The following is a 24,726-nucleotide window of genomic DNA, read 5'->3' as shown; positions in this document are numbered from 1 at the left end:
GGCATTTTCCGAGGCACTGGCGTTTGAAGCAGACGATTTTTGCTCGCAGCGGAGATGGGCTTTTCGGGTTGGCCGGAGCGGGTCACGTGAATGGTGTGACGTCGCTGTGTCGTCTGCTGCATGATGCCGCTCAGGCAATTTTTAAAAAAAAAGTCAGGTCCTTGCGGAGCACAAAACTTAGCGCAAATTATTCTAAAGTGTTCCATTATTATGTCAAAAATGATTGCGATTCCGTACATTCCCACAATACTGGAGAAGCAACGATTTTCTCACGTTCTCCATGCATTTCTGACCGCAGTTGGAACCTCCGGGCGTTCGCCGCTAGTCGCCGAGAGGCGGCGTTCTAGATTGCGCTACTCTGCTCCGAAGGAGCTATATAGTGCTCTAGCCCTAGTCACCCTAGTCCAAGGAGGTTAGAAGTACTAGGAGGGGGCACGTTGCAATATTGGTGAAGCCTAGTCATAAAAAGTTTAAACGATTTTGTGCCCAGCGTGACCGCAGATCTCTCTGGCGATTGGTGCGCGTGACATGTCACGTGTGAGATGGATGGTTGATTGTAGGAGGACTCCTTGCAGGCTTGCGCGCGCTCCGTCCGGAAGGTTTTATCACGTCGAAGGCTAGACTGTGGTGTCTTCTAGTACCCCATAGCAAGAAGAATGCTAGCTACGGTCTCGTGATGTGGTCACGTTGGCATGGTAAGTGAGGAGAGTAAGGAGGAAAATGAGAAAGAGGCGAGGCGTCAAGGGAGCATGGCTTGTGGAGGCTACGCGGCCGACGTCATGCCCTCTCCTACCCTTCTATTCTCCATGCCCTAGTCACTCCAAAGGCGCCAAAGGTGTTTTGGCAAAAATATACCAACATCTCAAGATGGCTTGGCCTTCCAGGCAAAGAAGTACTTAGGTGCTCGAGAGCGTGACAAAACTAGTAGTTTTTGGCCACATTCAGTCCTTCAGTAGTCCTCGGCTGCTTTGCCCACTTCAGCAGACGCACATATTTTTTACTAGTTGTTAGCTCTCAAGCGTATGAAAGGTTACACAAAACAAACCCGAAGGCTCATTTTGCTTTGTTAGTGCTCAAGCGTATGGAAGGTTCCATGGAGAATGGAAGGTTACCACAAAACTAACCTGAAGGATCATTTTGTTTTTTCTTGTTATGGTAGTGGCATGAAAATCGCGCCCCAGATCACGTCAGGCAACGTTGTGCGACCCGCACGAACGAGCGCAGTTCCCGTGATCCATCGGTGTTTTACATCTGAGGCCATGTAATTTCTGGGCTCGGTGTTTTGCTGATCGTCAATTTAATCCCGGCCTGAAGGAAAAAGGGTCGAATCGTTTAACGTAATACCGCTTGTTTACCGCCTCAATCATCGCCGCAGTATTTCATGACAACGTAGTCGCTGCGTGGCACCTCGGTGAGTCGGAACGCCTTCCTTATCGTGCAGGGAGGGTCGTTCGGATCCCTTCTAAGCCTAACCTGTTTATCAAGCTCTGTGGATCCGCGCTTTGCTCGCCTTTTCTGCCACCGTGTCATTTTTGTGCTCAACGGATCTTACAAAAGCTTCCCTATAACTGCCAGTTTCTTGGGCGACCAAGTTATGACGCGCATATGCGACGAAATGCTTTCTTTTCTGTTGTAAACGCTCCGTAAAGAAAATGGAGCTCGGCTGTAATATGATCATCTTCCCTAGAGTCGTAATCGCGAACTCGACTCCAAATGGAACTGTTAGTTTTATTTTCTGAAGTCTGGCGTGAGGGAGATTTTGCCTGTGTGAAGGAAGTTGATATTGATCACTTGTCTGGGATGAAAGGTAACATCTTGCCGTTTATTTTTATTTGATGTATTTTCCCTGGCTAAAAGCATGGTGTGCGCAGCATTTGCTCTCTGCAACTTTTGTCATTGACCTGTTTCAGATTCAGCAAATATTTCGAGTACGGTTGTAGACAAAAATGGTGCGATACAATGCGGCAGACTCGCCGCACTGCTTGTCCCTTGTTTCCGAGCCGAAGGGGCCTCAAAAAAGGACGAAAAACTCCCCACCTCAGGGCTTAGATGATGAAGGTATTACGTGAACTCTAGACACTCACGACAGCGGTCATCCACATGCGTGTGCACACGTCACGTGCGCATGTGCTATGTTGAGCTTTTAAAAGTGGAAGGTAAAGTACAGGTACGTTGATGCATTGATACTGCTCTCTAAACGAAATTGTTGAACCTGTGGCAGTGCTTTTTTTTGTCGTACTTGTTAGCTTGACTACGGGGTTAAAGTGCCTGCTTTTTAATTTTTATGTATGAACGATAAATAAAGGTGGAGTATTTATCCCCCCTTAAAAACGCAGTTGTGAAAGATTTTTTTTTTAATTAAGCTTTTTAAGATCTTTATTATCTGAAATGAGAGTGAAACACTAAAAATTGTTCTTCGTTGCTCTTTTTTTCTTGTCTTGGTTGTAAACAGGGTTATAGAAAACCAAGACTCGCCAAGGCAGCCTGATCAGGTGCGTGTTGTTCTTCAGTGTCTGGAATGCCATAATGCAGTAGCTAAAAGAAGTCCAGTTTTTTCTTTTGTCTTAGACACAAGTTGGGAGACGCCTGTAAGAAATAAAAGATTGAGAGTCAATCTATTCCTAGTATAGCAGGGTACGTTGTTGGGCTAGTTGGTTCATCTTAATAACACAAAAAGACGAGGACAAGAAATAGCACCTTTCCCGTATACTTCTTGTCCTTGTCTTTTTTGCGCTATTTCATGTTTTACATATTCTTAGTACTAGAAGCTATTTAGTCTAAACAATCAAATTTCCCTCTCGATTACCATATTTCTGCTATCCTGTGGTGCTTTATGAACTACGAGATTAGTCAAACCCTTTGCAGATTTGGTAAATGTTTCATGGTGCCCATACAAATAATCATTCGGAGAACAAGAAGAATACCAGTAGAAGTGGGAAATCGCTGTCCGCTTTTCTCATGCCCAGATTTTAAAAGCAAGCAGGTTGGCGTGTGCCTGTACACAGATGGATCCGCAGCTGGGTTGTGGAGAATGAAACGTCAGGCGTCATCTACTGTGGGGGCTTTGTATTTGTTGAAACTTCACCAAAAGGCAGGTGGAAAGGAGGCTGAGGGCACCTGGAATACAAGGCATACGTCGACGTTTCCGCCAGCGTACAGCCGTTGTGAAAACTGGTGCCTCTCTTTAGTGTTCCGTGATTTGTGCAGCCGTGGAGCTGTGAGCCAAAAAGCTTCAGGAGTGTTCAGAATTTAATCTTTTGCCAGTAGTTAATAAGCTCAACGTTCGAAAGCGTGGCACCCATTCCATGCCACCGGATGTCTGCATTTTTAGATCTCGAATCGTTTGACTGGGTTCTTATTTATTCAGCGAGAGATATATATGTCTTGCGATCCTCCTAGGTTTCCCCATTCTACGGTCTTGAAGGGTCGTAAAGCAATGTGCTGCAAGCAATACGTCGTCAGATATGCATATATGTAGTTTTGAAACTTTCCATCCTCTGAGAACATTTTTTTTAACCTCCAGTTGTAGTCCTACAGCACCAGTTGTGCTTGGATTTCTTTGCAGCATAATGTTGTTTTTCCCTCTGTTTTGAACCACTCCTGCAACATTATCTCGATGTGACGCCACACGGAGTCCTTGGCTTCAGGGCAGCATTAAGCAGGGGGGGAGAGGGTGCCCTCTAGCGGCAGCAGAAAAAAGAAAAAGGCCTTGCTCAGCGTCGATTGTTCGAAAGTCTGAAGTCGGCAGATGGTGTGGGCCTATTGTAGGGGAAAGGTGTCTTTTATAACGTATTAGGACTCATTGTGCGCAACGCCAGTGTATACGTGGCTACCAGTTCCCGAAATGCTGGGAGGTCTGGATTTGGAGTTTTCGTCCTGCCTCGAGGTTCGTCGCTTTCACAAATGTGCCAAGGGAGAATTTTTTTTTTTTTTTTCTTATGAAAGGTTTATAATGGTCTAAATATCTGTTTTTTTTTTTTTTTTCTTCTTATTTATGGATTTATGTTGACTAGGTTCTGGTTAGGGCTGATTCTGCTTGAGCGTAGGGTGAACTGATTGAGAGCGATAATAGTTGCAGTAAAACATGTACAGATTAACCTATGTTTTTCAAGCTCAATCTAACTGTCCAGTTGAAATGCTGTCAAGGAATTTCGTTGTGCTGACGTGTTAAAAAAGGCGAGAGAGAACAGCCTTGTTTTTTCTGTATCGGTGAAGTGAGGTTGGAATGCTTGTAAAGAGGGTTTCTGAAATGGCTAATATTTGGGGTGCCTACCATTTTGTGTTTTGGGCTTAGCTTGGTTTGAACAAGATGCAGCATTATGCACTTTTGGGCCGCCTAGGTGGAGGTCACAAGGTGACCCGAATTGTGTCTGGGTTTTGATGTGCTGGCAGTACTGAATCGGGTGCTCGTTTTGTTTCAGGAGCTTCAGTGGTAAATGATTGAGAGAACAAAAAAAAACACAAAAAAAACGATCTCCCCACTAAACGAGGTTTACTCTGGCCAGAAGCTCGCCATGTTGAATTTCAAAAGAGCCCAAGCATTGCACATGTCTGATCCTCCCCTACAAGCCGACTCACTTCAAAGAGGTTTGGCTCTGTAACCCTCTTGTCTTGGGGACCGTGCAAGGCCCAACAGGCTGCGGAGATTTCTGGAGGTCGGGGTGGGGGGGGGTCAAATAAAGCAAAGTTCACTCAAAACCGTAAGGTTGTTTTTGTAGTAACCTTCTCTAAAGTTATTGTTCTTCTCTGATGGCTCGTAACTTTTAACTTTGCTCGCGCCCAGATTGCATTCAAAATTACTTGTATTTAGACCAATGGTGGGTGCGAAGGCTAGAAATGAGTTTTCTGCTTTTGCAGATGTGTCGTCGCCCAGAGAGGGCATCCTAACGTTTGCGGTTTATATGACGTCTCTTAAGCTGTAACATTGCACTTCTAGCCCTTGCTAAGTCTCCAGCTCGTGGGAAACTGTGACGTATGCATCGTTCTGACTTGGAGTGGGCACGGAGCAAAGGCTAGGGTCGTGAATGTGTCGCTTCGAGCGATGCTTTTGCTGAACGTGGTCTAGGGTAGCTAGAGCACCTTTCAAACCTACGCACTTGCACATAGTCGTTTGTGGCGTAGTTGCCTCTGAGCGAAGCTTATGCGCCGGGGAAGGCGAGTGAAGGATTTGCTTGAGGGAAAGGGAACAAGGGGCATGGCTGACGGTGGCACGTTCCCCCGGGCGTGGCAGGGCGCCCTGTGGCCGCCGGCAGAGGAGATGGACGCTCAGCTGCTGAAGCAGCCCCTGCTCAACTATGGCCAGGAGCTGCTGAGTGCCCTGAAGGAGGAGCAGGGCATCGAACGGGTGGGCTTTGCCCTGCAGGGCATCAGCCGTGCAGACTTGCAGGCCAGCAAGCAGCGGGACAACAAGGACCCCCTGTGAGGAACACCCCCTCTCGGGCCCATTCATTCACCTATACTAATAGTTACATTCACTCAGCCTTACTTACACTTGCTAATACTCATACATTCGGACACCTATGTCGGGGGTGGAGAGGAGATGCCAATTTCACAGTGGCACCCTGCTGGGCCGATTAATGGGCTCTAGTAACCAAATTTTGATTTGTATGATTATGTGCCTGCTTGGTAGTAAAGGGCATGGTACCACAAGGAAATGGGCTGTACTTTATTGTTATTACAACTAGTACCAAATGTTTACAGTCCTTTTAGAACCTTGATCAGAATGTAGAGAGTGTGCTCTGCTAAGGAACCGGATTGCTTTTGATGTTGCAGCCTAGAAGAATTAACATAAATGTCTGCAGGAGAAGCAATCTGTACAACGGGTATGCTGCATTTAAGAGACATTGATCAAGACAGTTTTCTCATCTGTAGCTGCTTCACTTATTACCGTGCAACTTGGAAACACTGCCTCTAAATTTTTTTTTTTATTGGGGAGAAAGTCGGATGTTTGCTTAGCATATCTACCTTTGTAACCTGATTACAAATATGTGCTTGGTTTTGATATAGCTTAATTAGCTTTGCTAATAATTAATAATGGTTATGTGCAAACAGATGTGAGTTCTATAAAGTAGCAAATCATGTAAAAACTCATTGTAAAGAAACGAGAAACACATTCACTGACTTATTTCAAGAAAATTCTTCAGGACAAGGTGTTAAAAAGTGCCTGTAGATCTATAAAATGTGCCAGAATCTGCAAGTTTTCTCAGTTGCGCCACCACGAGTTAAAAAGGTCCACCTTTGGTACTTTAGTGGGCCCAAGTGCTCTCCTTCAGAGGCTGCTTGTGGGTACATAGAGGGGTACTTAGACACGACCGTTGCCGCACCTGCACAGGTTGCAGGATCCCTCAAAGCGTTCCAAGTTCATCCGCTTCCTGGCTCGCAAGGCGGACGTCTTGTACAAGCCGTGGGAATCTGTGCCCCACTCGTCTACCACCGATGGAGAGAACGAAGGTGAGCTTTATTCCAACAAAACTGAGTTTTACATGCAAGATTGCAATGATTGATGGGTGTTTGGTCTCTCTTTTTGTTTCCCGACAGAGCTGTGCGCCGTGATGCCTCCGCTGGAGAGCTTCATGAGCATCCCCGCCCCTGAGAGAAAGAAGCATTTCTTCGAGGTAGAACCGTGCGCTCTCTCTTAAACGGGGAAAAAGCACCATTGCTCGGAGCAAAGGTTGTTTGCATTTGTCTTGGTCCCGTGTCATTGTCTTGTTACTACTGGTGCACGAGAGTTGGCGTGGTACCAAATCCACCTCCAGATCATTGCCTTCTTTTTTTTTTAGTTGAGAGTGGATAGTCCTCTAAAGAACCAGGTTCATCTGGACAGAATGTTTTGGGTGTAATTTAGCTTTTTCTTTACTGCTTTTAGTTTAGGGAAAACTATATCTGGGAAAATAACGGTAGCTTAGAGGAGAAGAGAGAGGGGGGGAAGAGGCCTGCTTTTGGATTTCTGTGGCTGGCATCGCTGAACACGTGCTGTGCTTTTCTCAACAGGGCCTCAAGAAGGGGGACACTGTGATTGGCCACGTGAGCGGCAAGCAGGAGAATGGGCTCTTTGTCACCCTGCTTTGCATGGACGGGGGCCTCCGCAGAGAGATACACGACCTGGCCATCAAGGTGAGGCTTTCTTCCCTCTTCGACCGTTGGGCCCAGCCTGTCATTTTGTTGTTCTGCTTTTGCATTGGTAGAAAAATGGAGGTATCTAGATAACTTTCTGATACAGCAATTTACTACTATATTTACTGCTAGTGTCCCTTTACCTTTTATTTAAGCAAGGGGGGGGGGGGGGGGGGGGGCAACACGGCGCGCGGCAAAGAAAGGGAACTTTGCCATTGGTGAAACCTGTCCCTCCTTTTCTTTTTTTTTATATTGGGTATTGTTCCTACCCTATCCTGTGTCGTTTTTGCCTGCGACTTATATATTTGCTTTGGAGCGCCTGAAGGAGCATCTCCAGGCACGAGCTCTTGGCATTGACAGTGGTATGGAAGCATTTTGTTACCGGCAATTTCTTTCGTATTTTCCTAGCGAGTGTGCGCTGTCGGCATCATGTACTGCAAAAAATGGCATTACATAGAAGGACACCTTGATGCCCTAGTGCTGGTTATTCTGCGTCGAGTTTCTATAGACCCGTGTCTACATCCCTAGCAGAGTTCCTCCACGGGGAACAATGTCTCGCTTCCATTTTCTTGCCCGTTTTCACGACTGGGGTAGTGGTTTATGCATGTTGGTGGGAAATGGAGGACGAAGGAGTCCTTTCCATGAAAACAGTGTTGAGCTGACTTCCTCTTTATTTTGCCAAGCATAGCCTTTTTGTAGCGTGAGCTACACTGGCCGAGGTTGAGCAGTTTCACGTGGCTGTCAAAGAGCCGTGCTGCGCAAGCGCGAGGAGCAGTGACGTCACACGGTGCACAGCTGGCGCGCCGGAGCCGGTCTGCGCATATGCGAGGAGCAATGACGTCACATGGCGCACAGCTGGCGCGCCGGGGCTGCCGCCGCCGCCACTGCGCGCACCTCACCGGTCTGCGCATTCTAGAGGAGTGACGTCATAGCCGCGGCTGACGCACCGGTGCTGCCGCGTGCCCAGCTGTGCGCCTCTGTTGTGCAGTTGCCAAGTCTGACGCTGCACCGGACTCGCTTGATAGTGCCTCTCCTTTTGTGCACATAAGCTCACGCTGCGTATATCCTGGCATAGCCGAGCTAAGCCACCGCAGTTTTTTTCTCTCTGTCCTCGTATTTTCTTTGCCCTTTGTTCCCTTCTGCCCTCCCACCTCCTCCTCTTTTTCTGTTGTTGCCCATGACCCCACTCAGTCATTAATGAGAGTCTGCCTTTCCCGTTCAGGGAGAGTTTTTCTTCAGACCAAGAGAGAAAGAGAACTAAGCGAGGTTACTAAGTGCGCTATGACCGAAAGAAAAAGATAACGACGATCAGACACACACACACGAGAGAGAAAGAGTGTTGAGTTGAGAAGTTGCGCGCAGTGGGGCGCACCATAGACGTGCACGCTCGGACCGAGCCTCGCATTGTCTCCCACGAGTAAGTACGCCTCCTGCATTGCCTTCCCCGCTGCTCCCTCTCCCCTTCGGAAAGTGCACGTGCCGCCACTTTCTCATTCTGCGTCGTGTGCTTTCTCTGTCGCTGCCATTGACGTCTGCGATGGTGTTGTCTAGGAATCTCGGAGAACCTCTCTTGCAACGAAAGAAGGAGTGTCGAAAATCTGTCTTCTGCAAACGGATGACTAATTGGAGTTCGTTGGAAGAAAGCAACGTTCTCGGTTGTTGGTGTGGCACCGGGAAGATTGCCAATGCTAACGGCCGGAGAGACCGTCCGGCCGTGGCGACGCTAGACGCGACTTTCGGCGGCTTCTTCCCCTCATGGTCACGTGGTCTGTCTTCCCCTCTGTAGGCCTTCTGCCCGCTGAATCAGGTGCCGACGTTTTCGGCCCACGAAAGCCCCTTCGACGTTTTCCAAACCAAGGATCTCATCAGAGGTGAGGACCCCTTCGTGGCAGCGTATTCTTGTCGATCGCAAATAGGCACCATGGCAGCAAGTGCGCTATGTGCAGGCGCAAGTTTCTTGCAAAATCTGAGAGTGCACAAACAATCAGCTGGATTATTGTGGCTTTTGGGAATGCAAAACAGTGCTGCCTACCGATAAAATTTTACTTTGCGGCCCGGTTGGCATAGAACAAATAGACAAAATTCTAACTGAGATGCTGAGGAGGAAAGCACTGCCAAGGCAAATGCAGGAGTATGTTAACGTTCCCCTTTCTGCATTTTGCTCCACTCGTGTCCTAGCCGTAGCAATGCGTTCTTGTCTCGATTTGTTATGAGTAAGCTAGTTCTGGTGTTTACCTTTATGATGATCCTGCATTAGCTTTGGTCTGTTTTCATTTTGTAATCCGCTACCAATATAAAGTTTGCTGCATGTCCTATGTTTATACCTCTATGGGGTGTATGGTTTCTCAAACTGACTTCCCCAGAGCATTCTCGAGAGTTCTGCTAGCTCCCAAATTTCTTAGGTAGTCCTTGCCCCCAAATAGGCGTTTTTCAGATTCAATGCTATAATGGCAGATCTGGGCCATTGTATAACCTTAGGCGCCAAACACTCCTTAGTATGTGCCTTACTGCTTACAAGGTCTATAGCGGGGGTGCACAACATGCGGCCTGCGGGCATGAGGCTGTGAGATGTTTCTGCAACCAGTGCGATGATGCCAGATGTTGAAAACCTGTCTGCCAGATATTCAGAACCTGCGCATTCTCAATAAGCATTTTTTTGGCACGCATCATTTTTTAGTTGTGCACCCCTGGTCTATAGGCTTTTAAACTAGTCTGTTGCATCAATACATAAAAAAATTACATTAAAAAAAAAAAAATTTCGAACCCCTGATGTAGCTTACAAGTCCATACTTGCTTTGTTCTTAGTCTTTTGAGTGTCACCTGAATTCCTTTTTTTTTTCTGTTCTTTTTTCTTTTTTGTAGGAGTGGTGATCAGCTGCTCTGCAGAGTCTGAGCGCATTATCCTGTCAATGAAGGCAGATGCCCTGCCGGCAGACCAACAACACCTGATGAAACTGGTGCGTGGGATTTGGGCCATTCCACTGCGGCATTTCTCTAAAAGGAGTTGCATTTACACCTCGAAGCAACCCAAGACAACTTCCCGTAAATCTGGAACTGGAGGAATTAAAACAAGCATTGGAACATTGGCTTGTCGGATGACACTGGCCGGTGGTGACCCCTAAATGTGCCGTTGGCCAACGCCGACTAGTTTTCCCTTTTCATTCTGTGCAGCTTTTTCATATTGCTTGTCTTGTGTTTCTAATCTGTCTACGAGACGCTAATGGGTGAGACTCCAATGAACTCCAAGCTGGGCAGCCAGCAAGGCAACTGCGGTTTGATGAATGCTGGTTGCAGCAGTGTGTAGTACCTGTATAGGTTGTCTAGTAGTATACCAGGTGATCTACACGGTATGGAAGATTGAATATCTCCGTCCTACGTAGAGGCATCCATGAGCCATGCTTGCTAGTGGAACGTCGTCCACAATTTGGTGCTCCAAGCGTGTGCTTTCTAATTCTGTCAGTTGCTAAGTTCTACTGAGGGTTCACTATCTCCCCATACCTTGGGATTAGCATCAACATGCTCATAGTTAAACATATTTAATAGGTAAAGGTGTAGAAATACAAGCAAGACTATCAGGTGTGGTGTATCTGTTTGGCAGCCTTTATTTACGCTCGAGCATTGCCAGCTAGCTGCAAAAGGTGTTCATGAATGAGCACTATCTCGCGCCCGCTTCTATCGAAGTCGGTTATAACGAAATAGCGGCTATAGCGAAGCGATCACAATTTTTTCATTTGCACTTTTTCAGTGTATTTGTGTCTTTAACGAAGGAAATCGAGTGGCTCAAGCCGATATTGGAAAGGAGATCAGACCGCGGCACCCCAAGTGGCTAACTTTAGAACTCCACGGGTGGGGACAATAAATAACAATGACATGGCGCTCGGCTGACGTAACCAAACTCCACGTCGGTGGTCAGCTGGAGTTTCTGTGGTCGCCGGAGGGGAAAAGGGACTCTTGTTACCTCTCCAGCCTTCATGAACAATGCAGCATGCTCAGTGCATGTGCCCAGCTCAGCACAAAAGCCGAAGTGGGTCAAGTTCGCATTTTTTGACGACTGCTTTCGGGTGAAATCCAGTACTAACAATAGATGTCACTTCGTTTCTTAGTTTTTTTATGCTGCACTGTGCCCCGCACTCTATTAAGGGGGGACACTACCCAGGAAAAACAATTTCGGCAAAAAAATTGATTTTAAAAGTCATATTTACATCCACCAACACCTAGAGAGTATTCCCAGAAAGTTTCATTAGTTTACACTGCATAGTTAATGTTTTATAAATTATTTTCGGTCCTCCGATGCTAAAGAAAAGCCAGGGGTTAGAACACTTTGAACACATTTTTCTCCGTTCCACTTTTTGGCATAAATTTCACTTCAGGAAAACTATTGTTTTGTTATTACGTAACTTGGATTCATTTTTATGAGTTCTTCTAGAGTGAAATTTAAAGGGGAAGATAGCTATGAGCTTGTATTTTTTATTTTTGTCATTTTTCATGGTCAAAAATGAAAATTTTGGACAAAGAATGGAAATCTAAAAAACAGCATTTGTGTTTATGTAGCTTTTTTGCCATGAAAGATGGTATAATATAGAAATATAGCTCCATAGGTATCTGCTCTGGACTGTCGTAAAGCAATTAAACACATGAAAAAAAAAAAACATTTATAAGTATTTTCAAAACAATAGTTTTCCTATGCTGACACACCCACTTTCATCTTTAAATGTTTGCAATTTTTTTTGTACTTCACCCAGGTTAACAATATTTGGCTGAAATGTTCTCAACATTTACAGATACAAGCCCTGTAAATGTCATTTAAATCATACAAGTGGTTCAAAAATTAACTTTTTGGGGTAGTGTCCCCCCTAAAGAAGATGCCATGGACATGCCCACAAGGCCTGTGGGCATGTCCACAGGCTTTGTGTGTGTTAAACACAGAGTTGTAGGGACAACAAACGGGTCAGAGCGCCCCCTATAGTTCAATCTCCCCGCCAGTAGCAAAGAGAAATGTTTTGGAGATTAAAAAAATAGTAAAATTCAGAAAGTTCATCAAGTCGCAGACGCCGTACTTTGTCACTGTGGTTGAGCAGCCACACAGAATGGGCAGCAGACAATGCTGCAAAAGCCGGCGGCGGCTTCTGCATCATCGTCTGCTCCCCTCTCTTTATTTGGGAAGTGGCTTTTCGGATCGCACCTGGAGAAGCCGTTGTGGCACGCCGATAGGGGCGTTTAGAGTGTTACGCTCCTTTCACCCCCAAGCCGCGACTGCTGTGGAAGCTACGTCCTCGGACGAGTCGCATGCCTCTTCCGCCACGTGATCACACTCTTGCCCATACCCATGTGTAGGGAGCCAAGTCAGGTGATGAAAGAAAGGCGGCCAATCAGTCCGGCGGTCACATAGCTCCCACCGCAGTCTCAGCTTGACTTAGGGATGAACGGAGTATCGTGACAACGTACCGACGGAGAGAGCCTAGATTTAAGATCTACGCTCGTAGACCTTGAATGTGGTTAAGCTTCTTTAGCTTACATCTGTTTTCTCCCCCAACTAACTACTTATTTTGGAATTTCCTTACAGGGACTGATCACCGAAGATGACATCCCATCTCACCACAAGTGAGTCGAGGGAGTGCGCCATTTCCCCCTGGTGTGCCATTTCTGGGCAGAGGCGCTGCCAGGAATTTGTGGTATGTCGGCTGATCGGGAACGCCCTTTCCTCGCATGTCCCCAGGCGCCTGATGAGCACCCGGGGTCGGTCTTTCCAAGAGGTGCTGGAGCGAACGATTGGCTTCAACAACCCGGCCACGGCCAGCCACATGTGCTCTGTGCTTGGCATTCCGTCTTGGAAACAGGCCTCACTCACCAAGGCGCTGCACCAGTGAGTTTTGCTCCTTGTCTCCCTAAAGTGTGCTCGTTCCCGCGAGTGCGTTTCCCACGGGTGTTTACTTTTAGAAATGTGGTGCAATGCTAGCCCTTCTTATTCTGAGCACTGCTCAGCTGTCAGTAGAGATGGACTTTGTTTCTTGTTTGTTGGAGACACGCATTTTGAAAAGGCATTGCTTTTCTTTTCGTTTTCAGGAAAGAATTTTCTAAGGATGAATTTGCACCTGCCTTGCGCAAGGCCCAATCCTCGAAGTGGGCCTACAAGAGGTGAGACACATTTGTACTCGGTCGGCGCTCACTTCGCTAGCATTGTCAACGTTTTTGTTGTCGCACGTTGGGATCCGATTGCAATAACTGTAGCGGGCTTGTCGTAACAAACTGAATTAAACTCTTGAAAGCGTAAAGATTGTATGGGAATAACTAGTCATCCCAGCTTGGCTGCAGTTATTAAGATACGGCACTTTTTTTTTTTTCAACAAGCTTTTCATTGTTTTTTGCCAAGCTTGTCTCGCTGTAAATGGCTTGTATTTTGCATCAACTTCGTTTTGGCAAGACACAATAGGGAAACATTTATCGAAATATACCGTCGTTTACTACTAGTGGTGTGCTGTTGCCAGAGGGTAATGAACCCACCTGCCTGTCTTGCACCCATTCTGCATGTGGAAGGATCAGAATGCTCAACTAGGGCACATGCTTATCAGTGACATGCTCATGAATGCTCAGTTCTCAAGAATGCTACCATTGCGCACTGGTGCTCATTTTGAGAGGCTTGACAGACAGTGGGAAAACTGGAAAACAAATTTGCAAGTTGCCACCAAAAGCAGGATTCTGTTTGTGTATCTGGACATTAGTTTTCCTTGAACAGTGTAAGGTACATTAGATAATTTATCCCTGGATAAAAGTATTGACGAGTAAAAGTACTCTGTACTATTTGTGTAGCTCATGCACCATCTCCCGCGTGATTAGATCAGAAAACGTTTATTTAAAAATTATGGGTTCTGCCACAGCTCTTGACTTCAGTCATCTGGTGATCTCCAGCACGGAGGGACAAAACCGTTGTCGGCAGTATATGTGCTTCGGAGGGGCTTTTAGTGGGCGTAAGCACTTGGGCTAATTATGTGAAAAGCTCCTTTAAGTAGAATTAAGATGCATTCTGAAAACTTGAAACCGAGCAAAATGTTTCCCTAAATCTTCACACTTGTAGCCTAATATTGCATTTATTGTAACTTCCTAAAAAAAGTTTGAAATTATCCTACATTGGGCTTTGTTTCAAACGCGCTATCAAACCTAATACCTCATGTTTACTCTGATGATACGACTTTATGGATGGTGGATTTCTTTAAAGTACCTAGCAGTGCTTCTGTCTGAGACATTCTTGAAACAATCTGTTTCTCAAATTTTCTGCTTCGCAGCTGTGACGCTAACTCTCCGTAAGTTTGCTTTCTTCGCTCGGCAGTCTACGGCACACCTTCTGGGAACATATCCTTACCACTTGGAGCATGCTTTGAGTAAAAGGCCTGGTTGTGGATTTGGGGTATTAGTCTGCCTGCCTCTTCCTGTCTCGCATATTTTTTGCAACATGAGGTGGTGGTGGTGACGGCTGTGGAAGCACCTATGCTTAACGTCGTCAGTTTTGCGTTATGTTGTCGAGGCTAGCGCACAAACGTCATGCCAATCCACATATTCACGTGCTCCTGCAGCACTGTGGAAGCTATTTTAGCCTTCACAGTGTAGCACAAACAAGTAGATGCCGAGTCTAGTGGTGAAGGCCAGTTAACCACTCTCGAGTTGGGTCACGAAACCGTCCACTAGGGGCCATTCGCACAATGTTGATGGGACCTATGTGTCTTTTCCCTGGTATGGTCCAATGAGAGTGGTTTTTTTATTCTTTGTATTGTTTTCGGCACATGGTGTAAGATGGGCAGCTGGGTTGAGTTTCTGCCAGTTGCTCACTTCCTAGTTTTGGGCAGTACGAGGTCTCATTACGGGACATTGTTATGACATATTCCAATGGAACAAACATATCAGAGCAACTGTGGCTACGTTGGAGTGTTCTCGATTGCGTCGACGTTAACAGGAGATCATTGGCAGCTTTTGTTCATTCATTGTGACAAATGTGCGTTAGAATTTAGAATGCAGTCTTTTTTTTTTTTTTCGATAACCGGCAGATGAACCGTACGCAAAAGGCGTGCGAAATGGTGGCTTGGCAAATTACGTCTTTCTGAGGGGCAAGCAGCTGGAGTTGGCAAAAGGCAGACATTGGGAGCGCGGCATTAGGCCCCCCATTCCCGCTCGGGGGTTCTGAGTCTCCCCTCGCGTTGTGCCGCAGCCTGAAGGACGGGGTGATGCACTTCAAGGCCGGTAACCACAGCGAAGCCTTCGCCTGCCTCAACAAGGCCCTCCAAATCGACCCCGAGAACGTGGAAGCTCTCGTAGCCAGGGGAGCCCTGTGAGTACTTCAGTTCATCAATCGTTCATTCATTTCGTTCGATTTTCTTCAAGGTGAGAGGTAAATCCTTGAAAGATCCAAAGGTACAAAATGCGAAATGGGGATATCAGTGACCAACAATAGGGTAAAAAAATATTTTGGTTAGAAAATGGCACAAAAGTGCCTAAAATAGAGTTCCTTTTCTCAGACTCTTGTCTGTCTCTTTGAGGAGTGTAACTTGTTTTGTGCCTTGTTTTAAACACTGCAATATGACCCATTTTTCAGTAATTCTGTTCCTTTGAAATAGCTTGCATGGAATCAGTAAGGGAAAGAAAGAGCCTCTGGAAGGTATTCTTCATCCTGCATAAATTGGTAGCCACTGAAAAGTGTTCATAGTCAAGTTAATGCCTCGGTATACTTATTTCTCTACGGCCTTTAAAAAAGTAAGTTTCATGACCTCTAGTAAGTCTCGTAACCTCTTACACTTGTTGCGCTTATTGTATAAAAACCAGTGTAATCTTGTCTGTGTTTTTGTGCCTTTTAGCCTTCGATTGAGTTTACAAATACCACCTACCACTCGGGGACAGCCGGGAGAAGGACGGTCCCAAAAGAAGATTTTGTTGCCTTTTCTATTCGGGGGCTCTAGGGACAGTCGCGCTGTCATTCTCATTTTCTTTGAGTTCAAGCGCATTTTCTGCTGGCAGGCCTAGTGCTGAAGCAATCTCGGTCAACAGAACATTGCCTTCAAACGGCTGCGATCATCAAACAAGTCGAAAGCGATTTGTATAAAGCGGAAGTTATAACGGAATTTAATATTGCAATCAAACTAGTCGAAAGTGACCGGTGCCAGGCGTAGGCTGCATAAGAATTCAAAATTTGGGCTGACATCGGTCGTTCCGATGGCCTTACCACTTAAGCTTTTATGTGGTCCCGTCGACTGCGAAAAATCGGCGGCGACTGTGTTGCACCCTTTCTAATTCTTGCTTGTCTCGGTAACTTGTGCAAGAGTAAATGCCGACTGAGGATGCTAAAGTGAGAGATGGAAGGAAGGACGTCGTCCATGTCTCCGTTCTCTTCCACACACCCTCAGGTTTGCCAACAACTCCAACCTCCGTCGCGCCCTGGAAGACTTTGAGCAGGCACTGACGCTGAATCCAAACCATCCCAACGCCCGCAAGTACATGTCAGAGACGCTGGTGGCCCTCGGAAAATAGTGAGTGGGACCGTACGCCATCTGCTGCCATTGAACCTTCGGGGTTGCGTTACAAAACGTGTCAGAGACTGATTAACCTAACATTGTTAGTCTTGAGCTCAAGACACAATCTTGCGGGCAAAAATCTTTGTCTTCGTGTAGTGACGAGTAAGACTCTCGATCCACTGGTTCTTACAGTTCGTCGGATAATAATGTTGAGCGCCATCAGCAAGCCTGCTAAGAACAACTGCCAACGAAAGTGAATGTCAAATTTGCCTCGCATTTGTAACGAGCGAACACTAAGCTCTGAATGCTTGTTTGCACTGAATGTTAACATTTGTCAAGACCACACTACTTATGACCTCTTCTCGCTGTGCAAACGGCAACGGGCTCTTGTCGCAGACACATGAAATGCAACTTGACAACCAACCAAACTTTGTTAACTGGTCACAAAAAAAAAAAAAATTTAACAGATGGTTTTGCAGGGGATTGTTCAGGTTGCCAATCCGTCTATTTTTTGTCTGCAAGCGAAATTCCGCGTTCTCCGTGCTCGTGGAACTCTGCCATTTTTGCCGGAGTATTCGGAGTCGCTCGTAGGAATTCGTGAATATGACACATTCCCAATCCTTTTTGCGCGCAGCTACGAGGAACGCGGCGACTTGGAAGGGGCGGTGAAGACCTACAAGAAGGCGGTGAAGGTGAACCTGAGCAATTCGGACGCTCGAGAGGCCCTGATCGCCATGGAGGTGAAGGAGCGCAAGAAGGACAGCGTAGGTCTCCCCGTGCGTCCGGGGGCCCCACAGGGGGGGGGGGGGACTTTGCGAGTACGGTGCCCGGAACGTGTCGCACTTCCTCAGACGGGGTCCATCGATCGTCACCCAATGACGTAAAAGCGTCGCGCCATTGCCTTTCGCGATCGCAACGTCGTCATGCCAGCAGAGGTGGACGCTGCAGGCATCCATTCTGCCGCGAGTCTCCCCGCTTTGGAGATCCGCGGAAGCTTTGGCAGCCGCGGGTTGGGACGCCGCAACTACGGCGACGCTTGCGTTCGCTCCCGCCGGACTCTAGTGGCCAAAGTTGTTAACCATACCCGTGGGAACGACATTAATGTTAAATCGTTAGTTTGTGCTTTTGACACTAAGCTCTGCCGACGTAGCCGAATGCCGACGCGGAACATCCTCGATCGGGGAAGACGGCGTAAGGAATCCAGTCCACGTGTGCCTTGCGTTGGGTAAGCGCCGAGCTGTGTGGAAAACAAGCCGGACGAAGCGCCCCCTAGAATTGGACCTCCTGCCGACGTGTCGCTAGACGTAACGGGCATCGTACCGTGAGGAGGAGGGAGGGTGCTGACCGGCGTCCCCTCGTGCAGGACACGCGGTCCCTGTCGAGCCAGGCCTCCCTCCTGGCCGAGCTGCAGGGGGAGGTGGGCAAGTCCAAGGACACCCGGGAGAAGCTACGCCTGCTGCTCAGAGAGGAGGTGGACAAGAAGTAGGTGCCCCTCCCTGTTTCTGCTTGTCTTTGGTTTAGTGGGGGCTTACCACATGTTTCTGTCTAGAAGTCCAACTATGAAAGAACATCTTCGCGAAAAAGTTGTCGTGTAAGTCTCGCTACCCCGCACATATAGTTAGGAAGCTCCACAAAGAATGGCGCATAAAGTCGCTGCAGCCGTGGACCGCACTTCAGACAGTCTTCGGACCCCAGGAAGGGTGCTTGCTGTCCGTCCTTCGTCGTGAATGTTGATATGACCTACACAGGGCAACACTGTTTCTAGACCTTTCTTTTTTTTTTTTTTGAACAACTTGTGAGCCAATTTGTATTGAATTTAGATTGCTAATTTGCCTCTAAAGGCCATGCTTGGTTTTGATGCGGCCAAAACATTTTTTGTTAAATTCGAAGTTTAATTTGCAAAGGTTGTGGGAAGGATTAAGACATTGAAATCTGGAAATAAACAGTAAACTAAAAGGTCTGAAATCCAATGAGTGGGAAATAAAAGCTTCAGGACAATTCATTTCTTTTTTCTAAAGATATGAAATTTTTAGTTTTAAAATTATTTTTTGCGCAAAGTATAAAAAGCATATATAATGAGGTATGCCATATTTAACAAATTTATCCATAAAATTTATTATGGCACCATTCCATAAGATAGCAAAGTGTAAATAGTTCATTCTGAAATAATGAAAAACATGTGCACATCCCTTTTGCCGTGTTTTAGAGTATATATTTTGAGAGCAAATACTTGTTTCACAATAGACCCTTTCCGTAATTCAGTCTGGCCACCTTGATCACTATCATCCTCATCTGAAAACGGCATATGTGCTATACTAATGGCGGCCTTCTGTTTACTGATGAAGGAAGAAGTTGAAGATGTTCCTAAGCAGATGATTCGAGGCCTATACATTCTCGACGTTAGCGCGACGGGAAGCAGGAATTGGACGCAAGAGCTGCGTAAGCGTTCATTCCTAACTCTGTCCCAGTCAATCTGTTAGTAGCACTCACTCGGCTTCAAAGCACCTTGATGTATAGGACTCTATCAAGGCGTCTATATGGGTTGGCGCTTCGTTCTCACTGGCTGCATTTGTTTCGCCATCGACACTAAAAGAGATTGAAAAATAATTGTAGTGAAGTGCACATTCTCGTTTACAGTTGACCTTTAAGTGACGGTGCCCCATTAAATACTGCAGACCACAGGTTCATTGCCGCCATTAGTATAGTAAAAGATAAACTGCCATTTGAGTCACCAGATGGCACTGAATTCCGGAAAGGGTCAATAATGCTTCCGGAGAAGGTGACAAGTGCCTGTTAATCTCTAAAAACATTTCAAAAATGTGTTTTTTTTATTTTTTGCTTTAAGAGGAGTGTTTTCTTAAGCTCCATACTCATAACCAAGACAGTCTCACCATCCTACAAAACTCGCTAATGGAAATTTAAAAAACAAAAAGGAGGGGGATTTGATTTGTACATTGGAAAACATAACTAAAAAATGAGGCGTTTACAATCCCTTGTAACTCCGAATTAGAGTGCAGCTCTTGAGGAGGAGGGTGGAAGGTACGAAGAGGAGGGTATCCCTACCAAAAAATCCGGTATAGCTTTCCCTATCCGGAATATAAAACCGGAAATTTGTTACTGGAAACCCGTAATCCAGATTGCAGACAAAGGAATAATTTCTGAAAACCTAAATTCCAGATAGAGTCCAGATAGAATCCAGATAGATGTCCGGTTCCATAATGCGGATAGCGAAAAGTTATACCGGATTTTTCGGTAGGGATGCCCCTCCTCATTCGTACCCTCCTCTCCTGCTTGCCTCCCATTCAGCGGGAAATTTTCGCTAAAGTTCCCACCAATCTTGGTGGAATGAATTTTCCGCTAAACTTAGCGGGGAAAATTTTCTGCTAAATTTAGGGGGGAATTTACCTATAATGCAACGTACGATGACGGCGTTTAAGCTGGAAACGAGGTTTTAAGAGCTGCGCTCTATAAAGAATGAGTGATTATAGGTGCAGGTCAAGGGAGTTCTCTCCAACTACTGCCGTTCCCCACAGGCACAAGAAGCACCGTCGCCACCGCAGTTCCTCCTCGTCCTCTTATTCATCGTCCTCCTCGTCGGGGGCCTCCTCTCGCTCCTCTTCGTCGAGCGGCTACAAGCGCCACGGCCGCAGGCACCACCGCTCCCGGCGCTCTCGCAAGGACCGCAAGGTACGGCTCACTAGGCTACACCGTTTGTAGAAATGCGTTTGAGATTAAATTTTCTGTCTTTCTTTCTTCGTGTCAATCGGGCAAAGACGAAGCTCTCGAAGAGGGGAGCTTTGTTTTAACTCGGTACATGAAAGAGAGTTCATAGTAAAGATGAGCGAGTTTGGTGGAGCTCTGTCTAGGCCGCCGCAACTCGGCTAGCCAATAGGGTGTAGCCAGCGTGCTTGCAGTTAGCAGGCTCTCATTTTATGGCCGAGCACTCTCGAACCTAGAATTTGGAAAGACTCGTTCATTTCGATCTGATGACAGCATTGTTTCTTAGTCTCGGGTCAATCTCCGGGTGGCGTCGGTCAGTCTCCGAACGTTTCAGGCAGGGTGCGTCTGCTCTCGAAGGCAGTACTTAATGCGAATAGGGTCTCCCACGCTCAAGGAGACTGCCTCCTTTTTTTTGGCACGAGTTAAGGAAAGGATGAGGACGTTCGAGGTTTGGTAGGCCAGCGAAAAAATTACTGTCGTCTCGTATTACCGAATGTCATGTTGGAGTGAGGCTCCCGTGACAGGCAAATGCCTGGCAGTCTCGCCGTAACTTGGCAAAGGCTATGATCCCAATGGGCGTAAATTGGTGCGTTGGAGGGTGACATGTGACTATACTTTCCACTAGTGGTGCGTAGTGAGATGGAATAGTTTGAGTTTCGAATGACTGGCTAATCTTCGAGGGGGCACGAAAGCGGCGTCTGGGACTCGCAAAAGAGGGTAAGAGGGGAGTTCCTTCTTCCCTCTTCTCCAACTACTTGGGTTACAGCATTACCCCAGTACCTTTGGTGAGGGCAGTTACACTTATTGGCTCGAAGGAGTTGTAGAGTTTGCTCTTTGCCAAGTTACGGCAAAACAGTATAACTGTTCCCAGCAGAGAGCAATGACGGTGGTCGCCAATCCCTTTTTTTTTTCTCCCCCTGTGTGCGTGCAGGAGGGCAGCAAGGGCGAGCACCACCGTGGCTCCAAGAAGAAGCGCAAGTCCAAGGACCGGCACCGTGCGGCCGGCAGCCCGGCCCCCGAGCCGGCGTCGGCAGCTGCCGGGGCGGCTGCCCTGTCGGAGAGCTACTGGAAAGGGGACGAGCCCGTGGCCAGCAGCTCAGCCGGCAAGGGCACCGCGTGAGTGGCCTGGCTCCTTCGCTTTTTTTGTCTGCAAGCGTGGCGTTCCCAGGGCCAGCTCTCGGGGTCTTCGTAGCTTCGGTAATGGCGTTGCGGTGTTCGCGGCAGTTGGCGTCCGATTGTGGCGTTGAAACTGTGGCGAGTCCAGAGGGGAATCTCTCGCTCTAGTTTTTTTACCCCACGACACTGTCGCATCACGTCGCACTGCGACATCAAATGACACTGGCTTCGCACGACACTGACGACATAGCGTCACGTGACAGCAGCGTCACATGTCACTCGACGATCGGGAAAGTGTTTGGTTGTGCGATGTCGAGGGACGTGGGGGCGTCGTGTAGTGTGATCGTGTCTCGTAATGTTATGCGACGTCGCAGAGGACTTAATAATGCTATGCATTTATAGTGCCTTTTTTGGTTCATTTGCTCGCGTTTCCTCGAAGGGGCACTGCAACCATTTTCACCATTTCGCTACAGACATTATGACAAAATTGTCCGGTCACGTACCGCACGCATGTTTGCTTCGTACGTATGTGTGTTTCGAACATGTCTTCAGACAGTTCTCATATAGCCAATCTCCGAGGACCGTCATCCAAGGAAGGAAACGTGCCTCGGGCAGTGCCTGCAAGCTGTCTTTAGTATGGTGTATTAGTGGCAGTGCCGCGGATTTATGCCAGACATTGCTCGGAAACAAACGTAAACCCCAGAAATAGTAAATTGTCATGCATTTTCGTCTTAATTTGGGTAGGGTTTTCTAGAAATAAATTCTTTATATTGACAAAAAAAAATTTTTGTCGCAATAGTGTACGTAAAATACAGGGAAGATTTCGTGCATTCGAATAACTTGCAATTTCGGAAAAGTACCAAATTTGAAATAGACTTCTAATTCCTGGAAGGTATTGTATATGTTTTGGTATACATGGTAGAAAGGAGAGTCTCCTCCCTGGTAATAATCTTCACAGTCCAATCTTATTGGCAGTGTTCCAAATCTTACTTGAGTAGGTCAGCGTTACTTATGCAGGTCACATGACGTGACTATTCGGATAGAGTAATGTCAGACGTGACTGGGTCTTTTGGAGCAAGACAGAGTAAATTTGGGAACACTGCCATTGCATTTGAGCCAAGACTGAGCTTGGTGCCCACTCCCCCCCACAGTCAGCGCAAGAGCCTGAGCCCGCTGTCGAAGAAGCTGGCCCACCTGTACGAAGACGAGGAGGAGCTGCTGCACCAGCAGGGCCGGTCGGAGGAGGGCCCCTCTAGGGGACTGCCGTCCCCCAAGGTGACCTTCGTCATGCGCTCGGGCCAGGACTTGCACGTACCCCGGCTCTTCAACGTTGACCCCAAGTCAGCTGCGGCCGCCAGCTCGGCCTACTACGAGCGCAAGGCCACCGAGGCCGGCCGCGGCTCCTCCGCCGAGCCTAGCCAGCCCCCGGCCCCTGCTCGGATGGAGTCCGTGGTCAAGCGGACAGAGCCGCCCGCGGAGCGCAAGGGCATAGAGTTCAAGTGGAAGGCGGTCAAGAAGCAGCTGCCGCACGTCGGGGGCAGCGGCGGAGCCGGTGAGAGCCACGAGGAGGGCTCCGTGAGCTCGGACGAGGCACGAGCCACCGAAGCTGCACCCGCCGCGGACAAGATGGCGGCCTCGAGTCACGAGGAGGGCTCGATCCACTCTGACTCCGACCAGGAGAAGGCACCACGGAAGGGCAAGAAGGACCGGTCAAGCAGCCGCGAGAGTACCCCCAAGGAGGGCGGTGGCGGCGGAAAGGGGAAGCGCAAGCTGAGGCGGCGCTCGCGCGCCGACTCGGAGAGCTACTCCTCGTCGGGGAGGTCCAAGTCACCGCCCGCGCGAAGGAGACGCCGGCGGGAGCGGAGCGGCGAGCGCTCCGAGGACTACTCGTCGGACCGGTCCAGCGCAGGCTCGCGGGGCCGCCGCGGCGGAAGGAGAGTTAGCCGGGGAGGCCACAGCTCGGACAGCTCACGGGAAGACTCGCGGCGCCGGCGCTATTCATCAGAGGATTCACGGGAGGGCGGCAAACGCCGCCGGGACGATAGCTACACCTCAGACTCGGACGGCTCGCACCGGCGCCACTCGCCCATGCGCCGGGGCGGCTACCGGCCGTACTACTACAACAACAACCGGGGCGGCTACTACAAGGGCAACTTCAACAACCGGCGGTACAACAATTACCGCGGCGGGTACCAGAACAACCGGTACTTCCGGGGTGGGCGTGGAGGTCGCCGCCCATTCCGCCCTTACTACAACAACCGCATGTCTCCGCGGTACTACAACAACAACAATGGCGGAGGCGGAAACTACAACAACCGGAGCAGCTATGGTCGGGACCGGCGGTCGGGGTCTGAGGGGCCACAGGACCGGTCCTTCTGTCCGCCATGGAAGAGGCGCAACCCGATCGTGAGCAGGGCTCCCGACGCAGAGGAGCTGAAGAAGTTGAGGGAGGCAGCAGCGCAGAGAGCGCAGGAGAAGCAGGAGATGGCGGCGGAGGGGGCAAGTCAGCCGCGCATCAACAAGGCGACCATCATCCGCAACTGGCTGGACGACGGGGACTCGCGATCCCCGCCTTCCAGAGACGCCGGCAGTCCACCCCCGCGGAGGCGGGAGGAGGCACCGCCCCTGCCCCCTCCCCTTCCCACTGAAGCACCCCCGCTGCCAGAAGACGACTGAAGTTCATCGGAAGTCTATTCGTCTCTTCATCGCCGTATTGGCAGAAACCTTCGGAAGCCATTTCCGGTCCACTGGAGCGTTTCTCAGCTCCCCTCTACTCGCAATTTCTCGGCACTTCTCAGGTCTCGAAGACCTTTCAAAGTTTGGACACTTATTTTTTTTTCTTTTGTCTCGGTTTGTTTCTCATATTTTGCCCCCATCCCATTTTTGCACCGTGCTTTTGTGGGTAAAGATGCATCGCATAACCAAAGTTGTCTAGCACTTGTTTAGTGCTTTGTATCTGTGCGAGGAAATGTGGCGGAAAGATTAGGGGGTCATGCTGTCTCTTTGACAGTGTTTTTTTTTTGCTTTGTTTTGTCTTTTGTATATAGAACAATAAAGGCGAGCCACAATTGTGCGTCTTGAGGTCGTGTTTTGGGTCATTCCCGACAGCTTATTCCAAGTTAGGTGGTGTACTACAAGGGGCATACAACATCAATTTACAATTTTTTTGCTGCAGATACCAGTCAGTTCCTGGTCTGTAAATGTGTCCACCTTCTCGACACTCTCCCTTTAGCCGAATGCCCTTGCACCACCTGTGTGGCAGCCTTTCCATGCCTTGCTGGAG

The 24,726-nt window shown here is 48.1% G+C and overlaps 1 protein-coding gene across 8 annotated transcripts; it reads left to right on the top strand.

Moving 5' to 3' along the window:
- The first annotated feature begins 1,212 nt into the window (after window positions 1-1,212).
- LOC120846863 (serine/arginine repetitive matrix protein 2) lies at window positions 1,213-24,524 on the top strand. Of its 8 annotated transcripts, XM_040218762.3 has the most exons (19): window positions 1,213-1,411; window positions 1,911-2,167; window positions 2,453-2,492; window positions 5,231-5,418; window positions 6,332-6,450; window positions 6,538-6,614; window positions 6,991-7,113; window positions 8,900-8,984; window positions 9,976-10,070; window positions 12,677-12,714; window positions 12,830-12,976; window positions 13,177-13,248; window positions 15,311-15,430; window positions 16,500-16,622; window positions 17,242-17,383; window positions 17,971-18,089; window positions 20,141-20,294; window positions 21,259-21,443; window positions 22,595-24,524. In XM_040218762.3, exons 4-19 carry the CDS (start codon window positions 5,258-5,260, stop codon window positions 24,117-24,119), a joined length of 3,285 nt encoding a protein of 1,094 aa, XP_040074696.1. In that variant the 5' UTR covers window positions 1,213-1,411; window positions 1,911-2,167; window positions 2,453-2,492; window positions 5,231-5,257; the 3' UTR covers window positions 24,120-24,524. The 8 variants fall into 8 exon arrangements, with proteins under 8 accessions (XP_040074696.1, XP_040074695.1, XP_040074697.1 ...); XM_040218761.3 differs by lacking the exon at window positions 1,911-2,167; XM_040218763.3 differs by lacking the exons at window positions 1,911-2,167; window positions 2,453-2,492.
- The last annotated feature ends 202 nt before the right edge of the window (window positions 24,525-24,726 follow it).

The sequence above is a fragment of the Ixodes scapularis genome, unplaced genomic scaffold (assembly GCF_016920785.2).
Source record: "Ixodes scapularis isolate PalLabHiFi unplaced genomic scaffold, ASM1692078v2 PGA_scaffold5__190_contigs__length_132052651, whole genome shotgun sequence".
NCBI classification, from domain to species: domain Eukaryota; kingdom Metazoa; phylum Arthropoda; class Arachnida; order Ixodida; family Ixodidae; genus Ixodes; species Ixodes scapularis.
This window is presented reverse-complemented; position numbering and strand designations above follow the sequence as displayed.

Coding starts and splice junctions, on each gene's coding strand:
- LOC120846863 (XM_040218758.3), top strand. CDS start 5,141: ATGCGCCGGGGAAGGCGAGTGAAGGATTTGCTTGAGGGAAAGGGAACA. Junction 5,419..6,331: donor CGGGACAACAAGGACCCCCT/GTGAGGAACACC, acceptor GCACCTGCACAG/GTTGCAGGATCCCTCAAAGC. Junction 15,431..16,499: donor CTCGTAGCCAGGGGAGCCCT/GTGAGTACTTCA, acceptor ACACACCCTCAG/GTTTGCCAACAACTCCAACC.